Source organism: Odontesthes bonariensis, chromosome 21, assembly GCF_027942865.1.
Source record: "Odontesthes bonariensis isolate fOdoBon6 chromosome 21, fOdoBon6.hap1, whole genome shotgun sequence".
NCBI lineage: Eukaryota > Metazoa > Chordata > Actinopteri > Atheriniformes > Atherinopsidae > Odontesthes > Odontesthes bonariensis.
The window spans coordinates 14,346,041-14,356,763 of record NC_134526.1 but is presented as its reverse complement, the minus strand read 5'-3'; the positions used below and the strand labels follow the sequence as shown (position 1 = coordinate 14,356,763).

The following is a 10,723-nucleotide window of genomic DNA, read 5'->3' as shown; positions in this document are numbered from 1 at the left end:
CTTTCTTTCGAAGGAGTCTAATTAAAGATGGAAATTGGTCTATTTCAGAGCAACATAAAGTATGCATTAAATAACACTTCGGACTAATGGAATCATTAGTAATGTAAAGGTTCATGTAATATAACGGTTCATTAAGAGTCTTGCTGTCACACCCATGGACTCACGTTTTTAGTTTCATGTTTTAGGTTATGTTTTTGTGTTCAGTCCATGTTTAGTTTAGTCATGTCTTAGTTTCCCTGCACTCTGTTTATTAGTTCACTCACTTCACCTGTGTTTTTTCCCTCAGCTGCACTCACTCTCCAATCACTCTCACTCCCTATTTAGTTTCCTGCCTCCCCTGTCAGTTTGCCAGATCTTTGCTTTATACTGCCCTGTTTGCCATCCATGCTACGATACCTGTTTGTTCCTCGTCATTTCCCAAGTTAAGTATTTATTTTATTCATGCCAAGTCTTTTGTTTGCCTTTTCAAAGTTAAGTCTTTTGAATCCAGCGTTGCTGCGCTTTTTGTTTGCTCATTGTTTTTTGCTTTAATAAACCAACCTTTACTTTTGAAGTCCGTGTCCTCCCTCCTCACCCTACTTGACACTTGCTATGAGAAATATCACATTTCTGGCATTCTCTTTTTGATTAAATGATAATAAAAAATGTATATGTCAGTGTTTTAACCATCATGGTTACTGATTCTTGAATTTTGCCTGAAAACACCCCCACACAAACATGTTTGTTATGTGTGTTTTGGGGAAAAAAATAGCTGCCCACAGAGAGAGCTGTACAAATAACCCACTATAATATTTTTGTCTAGAACAACACTGTCTGCAGGCAAACCTAGTCGGAGTTTAAGCACACAGAGTTACAAAACGATGGCAGTGATACTTATTCACCTCCTGCAATATTTTCTCAGAGCAAGAAAACCTTGTTCTTCAGGATTCTTGAAGGCTTTTTTTGAAAGTGTTAAGATCTTTTGCACTTTAATTCTAATAGCAGATCAACAGTGCACAGTTAATATACTTTACCAAAGGCAAGGTGAATGTAACAACAAAGATTTCACTTTGAACATTTTCAGTTCCCTGAGTAGTTAGTAATAGCTGGAGAAATTTAAAGGCCGTACTTCTCAAAGAAGTCTTCTGTAACTATAGATTGTGATGATAGAATAAAAGTAGTGGAAGCACAGTGCCAGTGTAAAATGTGTTGGGTTGTTGAAAAAATGTGGAGATGTGCATGTCTATTTGTGTTTTATTTTACTTGAGACAGTCCATATTCTCAGCAAAGTGGTGTCAAGGTAACCTGGCATGCCTATTTATAGGGTATATGATTATGTTCTGTAAGTGACAGCTGAGTCCGTACTAAAACTTGAAAATGGTAACAAATGTTATGGGAATCAGTTGTAGTGTTTCTATGGTTATCATGACATCAGCAGGGTATAGTGTTTTCACAGCCACGACTGTAACAGAACAGAGGTAGACATTGCCACCTAGTGTATTAAATGGAAAAAAAAATCTTCAGCACCACATTGATCTAAAAGTTTCCTGATCACCTGCCAGATAGCTGCTATGAGTATACATTTTACCTGTTTGGTTAAAAAAATAAATAAAAAACACAGCTGTAATAATTTCAGGACTATTTTCTAAGTTGGACCCATCAATCTAGTACCAAAGGCAACAAATACATCATCAAGTTTTTATTGTTAACAGCATTTTCAAAAGTCAATCAGAAAACATGGTAAAACAAAAAATGTATGCATATGTTGGTTATATTCTAATATATGGCATGTAGGTTCTCTATGGCCGATACAGGTTGAAGGATTAACCAAGCATTTTTACCAGCAACTTGCTGCGTCTATTATTTGTAGTCTGCACACATAACAAAAATCACTGGCCTAGACATTATGTAGGAATCACTGCGGATTGTATTACTCATCCTAAGATAATAAACAAAAATCTACTTTTTAGTTCATTGTATTCAGTTTCAGGTTGTCCTGTGTCCTGCGCACCAACATATGTGCAAATAAAGACTGGGCTGCTTCTAGCCCTAGTTATTAGATGGGTTTTTAGGAATAAATAATCAGCTTAAAGCTTAATTGAAGAGTCAAAATGAAAAGATTTCCCATCAAAGGTCCTGTGTTGGTTAAGGGGCAACAGGAGGCCAATTCTAACATTTTCAAGCATTACATTGCAGAACCATTTGTGAAAGATGGCTCTTGCATTCATATCCGTAGATTGTTAAGAAGATTTATATCTGTTAGATATTTTTGGCTTACATAGTCCAGGACAACTCAGTTCCATCAACATATTTTCTAAGAATTCTAAAGATGACTGATGGAGCAGTTTCATGAAACATTAGATATGTGTTGCTGTGTTTAAGCGCCAGCCACGCAGGATTGTAAGTGCACACTCCACTGTTGGAATCAATAGAGTTCTCTCGTATATTTGCAGATAGAGAAAACACATTTTTTCAAAATTTGTCTTCAAACAATTCCAGCATGATGATTTCATATTTAGTCTGCTTTTAAGCCAAAAATGATGCCAAGTATAGCACAGTCTCTCTGCAGCGTTTTTTGGAAAAATATCTGGTATGAAAATCCATTATATTTACTTATCTTACCCACCTCTCAGCACTAGAATGGAGTATAAAGGGATATAGAGGGCAGTGTGGATTAAGGCCCCCAGACAACACGAGAGAAGCACTTTCTGAGTTCACACCAGGTAATATGCTTTTTTTTCGGACTATGTTTGATCTCAGTATTTGTAGCTAGTCTAACCTAAGTCATTTGTAGATTCACATTCGCATCATTGTTGAGATGCACAAGTCATTTCGTCTTGTCCGCCTTCATTCGTTTAATATTGCTCTTTTATGCAAGCTGTAAATGATCCATTGAGATAAAGTAAAGCACCACTAGCACTGCCAATTGCTACATTTCAAGACAATGATGTATTATCTTCACCTAGCGTTCCTGAATGATCACGCTGTTCTTCCCAGAACATGTCAAAGTAATGAATTGATTTATGAGCTTAAAACAGATGTCAACAGGTTATGCATAGAGTTGCAGATACATTTAGCTGCCTAGCAGTCTAGCACCTATAACAGTTGAAGTTAAATCTCTGTCTATAAATGACCACCCTTTTTTTGTAAGAAAACAAAAATGACGGCACACTGATTTGTGATGATCTTCTTTTCTTCTTTCTTTATTTTCCCATTATTAGTCTGTAAATGTTTCTTAGGATTTATGTCACCTTTTCTGCCAAAGATTTTCATTGTTTTCTGTCCAAGAATATGGTAGGTATTGTTTTTAGCTACTGCAATATACCAGCAGCAAAAAAAATCAAGCCTTCATTTGAATCTGTTTCCCTGTTTAGTGACTGATTAGTGTATTTTGTTGCCATTTTCTTAATTCTAACTAAATGTTTCTTGAAAGAATTGGTACTTCCATTCACTTCTACCCATTTATGAAATTGCAAATTTCCACACAGTGTATGTCGTTTGATGTTGGCATTTGTTGTCATTTGAAAGACTAAACATCTAACCTTCACAAGAAAAAAGACCGACACAGCTTCCTAAAGTGTTCACTTCTTCCCAGTTAAAAAACAGCAAAATGAACATCAAAACATGGGATCAAGTACCTAGTATAAAAACGGGCAGGTTATGCCGTCAGTCCGCTTGATTTGAACTGATCAAAGCGGGTCTTGCACCTGGATCTTAGGCCTTCTTTGAGGATCTGATTTGAAAGGATCAGTACTCCCAGAGAGAAGATGCGTCGACAGATGCGCCGTCACCCATAAGCGTGCCTCCCTTGTCTCCGCGAAGATATTTGCCATTGGAGCCCTTAATGGCGATGCGTCCGTGTTCTGGAAACTCGAGAAAAAAGTCCTCTGACTTTTCTCCGTCTGAGCACACTAGGCCACTGCTTGAGACGTACCAGAACTTTCCATTTGCACCTGAGGATAAACGAGAATTGATATATGTTTCTGTCATTTGCTTAAGTATTGTGATAGATGTATCCTCCATTGAAATATATTCAAACAGGATGGGAGGATATATTGATTGTAAATAAATTTGACATGTTCACTCATACAAATACTGACTTTTTATATAGTAGGTGCCATTATTGAAGATCAATGGGAAGATGTCATATACAGATCGATTTGCATCCAGAGCGTTGGAGTTTTTGTGGTGACACACAAAACCATTTTCTCCACGGAGGATCAGCATTGGACGGTTGATGAGTTTCATCAGAAATAATTCATCATCACCTGCAATGAAGGATACATACTGCTCATCTTGTGTGTATGGGCTGACAGAGTAATACCTGTGGGAAGAATTTTAAACAAAAGCTATATTGAATGCTTGCTTGAAAGCACTTACCCACTGTATCGCTGACCGCTGAGAGCTGCCCATTCTTCTTTGTACACACGTACTTTCCATTACTTGCTTTGAGTGCTACCCTTTGTCCCAGCCACTCAATGTCAAACATTGTGTTGACCTCACTGGGAGAAAGAAACATAGATGGGCACAACTAGAGGCACAAAATTAAAGCTTCTAATATAACTATAGATACGTGCAGCATGGGCTGAGAATACTCTGTACAATAGTGCAAGTTAGTTGAATAGAATAGCCATCTTCATGTAGTTCACAAAATAAACAAGCAAGCTTACTTACACTTCTGTGGCAGTGGACTGGATCTCTCCATGAGTCACTAATGTCCAGTAGGAGCCGCCATTGGTCCTGAACATAGACTTTTTGCTCTCCTTATCTATCTCCATCTGAAAGGTCTCCATGTCTGTCTCCACATCTTGATTGGCTGAAATACTCACTCCTGGTAATAAAGGGGGAAAAGACATGTATGATAATGGTGTTTTTTTTAGTAGTATTCGTGGATTACAGTACTGCATCCTCCTGGATGCTATTTGCATCTCATCGTCTTTAATTTACTCGGTCAAGTGTTGCCAAAGAGATAAGCACATCATGGTGACCCAGCACTAACTATGTCCATGTTTGTGCACCACATAGTTTGCTATCCGTATTGACTAATTTAAAATTTATTTTCTTATGGGTGGCACAGAGGGTAAGAACTGAAATGTTTTAATTTGTCTGATTATGTCTAAATGCTATGAGAATGTGAACTAAAATACACTGGAGTTGGTTACAGAAAACCACAAAATGATCAATTTACTAAGCACTTTCTTGAATTATCGTCATTGCCGTATTGCTTTATTTTTTTTTCTTTCGTTCCTCTACAACGTGTCGCCAACCCTTTTGCATTTGATAATCTGAAAGAGACCTAATGTGCCCCACCCTAATGTATGGCACCTTGACATCGTGTTATTTACAGACTCCTGCTGAGCCAGTTAGCCTCTTAACTCTTTAACAGTTAAAATGCAGTGGCATGCTGTACTCGGTTCTTAATGTTACTTTCATGCATTATTGCCCATCTTAGTTTTGTGCTTTACCATCTAACAAGATGGTAGTTTGTGAAAAGTAGTCTAAGTGTCATTTTATAATGTTTTGTTTTACAAATCAAATCCATCAGATATCCGCTGTGTGCTGGACTGTAGCGGCATCTCGGCATTGAGCTTGCAAATTTTAACCAAATGAATACTCCTGACCTATCCCAAAGCTACAGTGCTGTGGCTTCCAAAAGCACAAAAGGCTCACAGTAAAGCCAGAGTTCTAATTTGTCCATTCTGGGCTACTTTAGTAGCACAGCAGAGGGGTGAAGAGAGGCTCATCTGTGGTGTCACTGGATGTAAAATACTCATTCTAGGAAAAAGCTAATTAAATGATAGTTATAGAAATGTTATGCTGTACAGCATATCTGCCAATAAATGCCCATCATTCTCATCTGGCAGGTGTGAAAGCTTTTGAAAACGAATCTTTTTTTCTTCTTCTTGATAATAGGAATAAACAATCGAGTTGGTTTGAAGAAGCTGATTCTGCTGCAGCACTAATTTGATGTTTGGATGATTTTGCTCTTGATTCCTAATCATGGAAACATGTCAGCAATGTCTGTTTCATCTTTCACATTTCAAAGGTTGACAGGACAAATAGATTTTGGGCAGAGTTCAAGTTTGAAAAAAAATCTATAAGTAGTCCTTTGCAAGCAATGCACGTCCCCTTTCCTTGCTTTTTGACCTTTTTCTCTAAAGCACACTTAGTTTCATCAACTCTTGTGATCTGTTTTGCATGCAAAACAATCACACAGGTAAAGCTAAATGTGCTTTTCAGTTATTCAGTTCCCTGCTCTATAAACACAAATGCTTCACTTGCAGCCAATCTAGTGTTACTTACTTAATCCTCATGTATAAACTGGCTGGTCAGGTGTGTTAGGAGGGGGTGTGTACACAGACAAATAGCCTATAATTCAATGTTGTCTGCTGTAGTTCAAATTAGGTGCCACAGAAATATCCTTCAACCTTTCTTTTAATCCTGTTACAACCCTAATCCTCCTCAGTTACCCCTCCACCCTTCCTGTTCATTCGTATGCTGTAATTCCCTGACTGGTGAAATGCAAATCTGCGCTGCAGGGCCTACTAAGCAGCTTTCAGTGCCTTGTTCCTTAAAAAACATTGAGCTGCCACAAGGCTAAACTCATGAGTTCAAAATAAATGTTTTTGTCCTGTTTAATAAAGATGGGTATGCCTGTTTGCTGACATTTTTCCCTCTTAGTATTCTTTTTAACACTGAATTTTATTTATGCATATGATTAATATACCTGCAGACAAAAGTTAGCCTGAGAATCCCCTTTAGTGCACATGCCTTATTGAGCTACACTCAAGATGCTCTGTCATAACATTTGTAGGAATAATTGTCTTAACTGAATCTTAAAAGTATGTTAGCTCCAACAGAGCAAAGTTGACTCACTTATCCTACAACACAGCATAATTATACTCAACTGAGCTGATCACACCATGCAGGCTAAATAGAGACCATGTAACTGATCTGTCTGGTTAGACCTTGCGTGTTGCTGCTGCCACGTTCCTGCCACACCAACAGAAAAGATTTCCCTAATTTTGAGAAGTTCACTTGATGGATGATTGTAATGAGCAGGTTGCTGCAAGGCTTATTGCCCATTGATAGTATTTGACACCCCTGTGGCTAAGATCTGCCCTGGAGTCATTCGGACCCAGCTTAATCTTCAATGGATGCACAGTGGAAATGACAAAGCCCATTACCACCATGACCTCAATAATATGGCTGTTAACCATTATGATTGTGACATGTTGACCAAAATGGCAAACTTCTCTTCCTTAGCTGTCAAATGTAACTGAATTGCTTTTTAATTGCTGTTGTATAACAGCAGATATTCAATTTAATAAACCAAGGCCTCGACTTTAAGCGGTATGATATTCAAACTGAATTGGTATTAACAATACCTTGTAGTTGTACTGCTTCTCTTCAGAATACACTCGTTTCTGCTTCAATGTAATGCTGTTTGGCTACTTTCCTTAAAGTAGGCCCAACTCTAAACTAACTTCAGTACCAAAACCTGCAAGTTGTTAGTGAAACAAAGACCGTGAGAAACATACATCCTGCCAATACAAAATTCTATTTTGTGTGTGTTGAGTGTTTATGAAACTATAGTTTGAGTCTTTTTTTAGCAGTAAAGGATTTAAAAAATAGCCTCTCTGTCATTTGCAATAAAGTGCACAAGGATTTACGACAGCTGCAAACCGACTGCAGGATTAATGTTTGTCACTTTGGTTGAGTTTATGGTATTCATAATATCCTTTGTCATTTAGTGTGAACTCGGAGGGTAGTTCTAGCAGCATTTAGTGAAAATGTGCACTGTAAATTTAGTCTGTTATGTCCATGCATTACAGATAACTCACTCTACAGTCATCAAATCGTTGTTTACCCCTAATTATTGCTGAGTCAATCTTCAGTCAGTGCTCAGTATAAAACTATTTGTGTATATTTCTCACTCTTGTTTCTTAATATTACTTAAGAAGGAGTTGTAATTACATTTGAAAAAAATATACTAGCATTGCAAGTTGATCGATTACCTTGCTTGACTGAAACAAATCGTTTATTGGCAGCTTGAAAAACAACTTGTGGATGACTCTCCTCGAGATCAAAAAGCTCGTCTTTTCCAGGCTTTGAACATCGGCCAGAACGCAGTGTTCCTGTGGGGCCTGCTGGGGTCAGATATTTCCCATCACAGTCCTTGAAGGCCAGCTTTCCAGATTTCAGCTCCAGTGTGAAACTTGTTGTGTTGGTATTCTCCTTCACCAGTTTACCATCATTTCTGAGGAAACGGCTGTCGCATGTCTTCAAGCTGTACTTGCCGTCCAGGTATGCCAAGGTGACCAGAGAGTCCACTCCCCAGGGAATGTTGCTGTCCACTGAGATCTCTCCATCGGAGGAAGACAGATGGGCATAACGCTTACGTGCCACACTAAGTAGGCTGGCCTGTGGGTGTAAAGCCAAATGAACGGCCCATAGCTCTTGTTCCCCAATGGCTTGGGCAAAGCAGGTTAGATAGTCAGCTGAGCCGCCAAAATAACGCAGATAAGGCTCTGATTGCAGTGCCCAGCGACCATCAGACTGGGGCACTATCAGGAAGCGGCATTCAGGGTCAGGCTTCTCTGCCCCACATATGATCTTTCCGTCTTTGTCAGAAGCCAGGTAGCGTCCCAGGTGGCTGCGGAGGAACACAACTTGACCATCTTGCTCATCTTGCTCCAAGGTCCAGATTTGTTTCTTCTTCATGCTGATGCCTGAGGCGTTCACCTTAAAGCCGAAGGCCTCAGCTGTAAGGTAGCGGTTCTCATAGTTGATTAGGCCAAATTGCAGCTTCAGAGCCCTGTTAATTCCGTTTGTGGGCATGCTTGAACAGTCTGCACGTTAAGATTGCGATCTGAGAGGTTTAGGACAAACAAGAAAAAGGGCAATCTGGAAAAGCAGACATGAGACTGAAAAGTTGAAACAAAAGATTTCTCCCCTTTTCTGCCTCTCAAGCTGTGAAGTAACCCTGCTTATCTCCCTTGATGGATTGAGTGTTCCTTCCTTCTCCTGTCACTTTCTCTCCTTCCCCAGAGGACTTGCACAGGCACTTGCTCTCAGTTCCTTAATGAGTTAGGATTAAAATCAGCAGGACACAGCACTCCAATCCAACAAGCCGCTGACGTCACATATCGTGCACCAACCGCAAACCTCCCCTCCTCCCTCTCCTTCTCCACTAGACTTCATTCCCTATCTTTACCACATCTTCCCCTTTCTGGCATCTCTTCTGCTTTTCTTTCTACTCATGTCATCCTTTCACTGTAACCAACACTGACATGCTTGTTTGTCTGCTAGTCTTCCATTGGTTGTCTTACTCGGGTCCACATACTTGTGGCCACGCTATCTAGCCCAAGGATAATCCTAGCTTTGATCTGCTGGCGCACCACAGTCTAATTGCAGAATGTTTAGAGAGTAAAGGTGCTTTTGTTTGCACCCCACTCCTTTTCGATTCAAACAAATTTTTAACCAAGATTGCTCATGCTTTCCGTGAGGCAGTTTATGTCAATGCATTTTAGATAAACATTTCATATCCACATTGAAACATTATGCTTTGTTTTAGAACTTGATATAGAGATTAACTGTACTCACAAAGCACTTCTTTCACTTTGCATTGGAATTTATGTGCATGGCTGACTGCTTCAGAAGCATCTTAACTGCTCCAGCAGTACAACGGTTTCTTTATGGAAGTTAACTTATTACACCAGTTTGCCCCATGCAGTACGCAGTGGCTCTTGTGCAGGTACACATTTGCTTCAAGCTCTAAGAGACATTTGTATTTGTGAAGCCTGTGAGCTTTGCCAAGAGGAATTTGAATAGCACAGATTTGAATGTAGATTAATTTGCATTTGCCTGATTCTGAACCTTATTCTCTTTGATCTTTACAGACACTTAGTTCTTATTCTGTTCCTAAGTTGAACATAGGCAAGGGGCAAGGAGGCAACTCCATGCCCCACCTTGACCTCTGTTACAGTACACGCGAAGATCAACCTTTGTAAGAGCATTACCACCCCCCTTTCACAGGTTTCCAAGGATTTTAAGTCAAGCCAACGAAAACTGTTCACTGTATACCAACTCCAAAAAAGGGTGTGATTCAGACTGTGCATGAATGATTCATTAATACTATTTCTACAAATGCTATTAGTTGCACTTAATATCCTTGGGTGGTCTCATATAATAGAGTTGATAGTTAAGAGTGATTAGCATGGTGATCCCAGTCAACTATTGAGGGATGACATGCAAGAGCAAAAGTTGGTGAATTAAATGGACACTGATTATAGACAACAAACACATAATTACATCAACTCATATACAGTTTTTAACAGTATTCATGAATGGTGCAGCAAATGGGATCAAGTCCCACTGACCACTAGTGCCTTCAAGTTACTTTACTTTTGAATATTGTTTTTGTATTCAGTTTAGTTTTTGTGCTTTCACACGCTGTGTCATCACTTTTCTACACACAAAATGGCTACGGTTAGATATAAACATTTATATGGGTATGGTTAGGTATTAAAAATTGCTAGGTATAAAGTTAGCTTTTAAAAGCAAAAACAAGGTGGTGAAGACTAGGAAAAAAGTCATGGCATGCATTAAAACTGTGTAATAATGTATTTCATCTTTCCTGCCCATTTGGCTGAACTCACAAAACATGCTAAACACACAAACCAGACATCCTATTTAAATGTATTAATGAAATTTAAACAAAATTTGTACGTGATGTCACGAT

General features: G+C 39.0%; 1 protein-coding gene across 1 annotated transcript; it reads right to left on the bottom strand.

Annotated features, from left to right (window-relative positions):
- Positions 1 to 1,742: 1,742 nt before the first annotated feature.
- fscn2a (fascin actin-bundling protein 2a, retinal) lies at positions 1,743 to 9,036 on the bottom strand. The gene is made up of 5 exons (XM_075453890.1): positions 7,998 to 9,036; positions 4,654 to 4,810; positions 4,360 to 4,481; positions 4,080 to 4,247; positions 1,743 to 3,932 (listed from the first exon to the last, which is right to left on the bottom strand). The coding sequence occupies exons 1-5, from the start codon at positions 8,818 to 8,820 to the stop codon at positions 3,727 to 3,729; spliced, it is 1,476 nt and encodes a 491-aa protein (XP_075310005.1). The 5' UTR covers positions 8,821 to 9,036; the 3' UTR covers positions 1,743 to 3,726.
- Positions 9,037 to 10,723: the final 1,687 nt, after the last annotated feature.

Coding starts and splice junctions, on each gene's coding strand:
- fscn2a (XM_075453890.1), bottom strand. CDS start 8,820: ATGCCCACAAACGGAATTAACAGGGCTCTGAAGCTGCAATTTGGCCTA. Junction 4,482..4,653: donor CAGTCCACTGCCACAGAAGT/GTAAGTAAGCTT, acceptor TCTTTCTCCCAG/TGAGGTCAACACAATGTTTG. Junction 3,933..4,079: donor TGGCACCTACTATATAAAAA/GTCAGTATTTGT, acceptor GTTTATCCTCAG/GTGCAAATGGAAAGTTCTGG.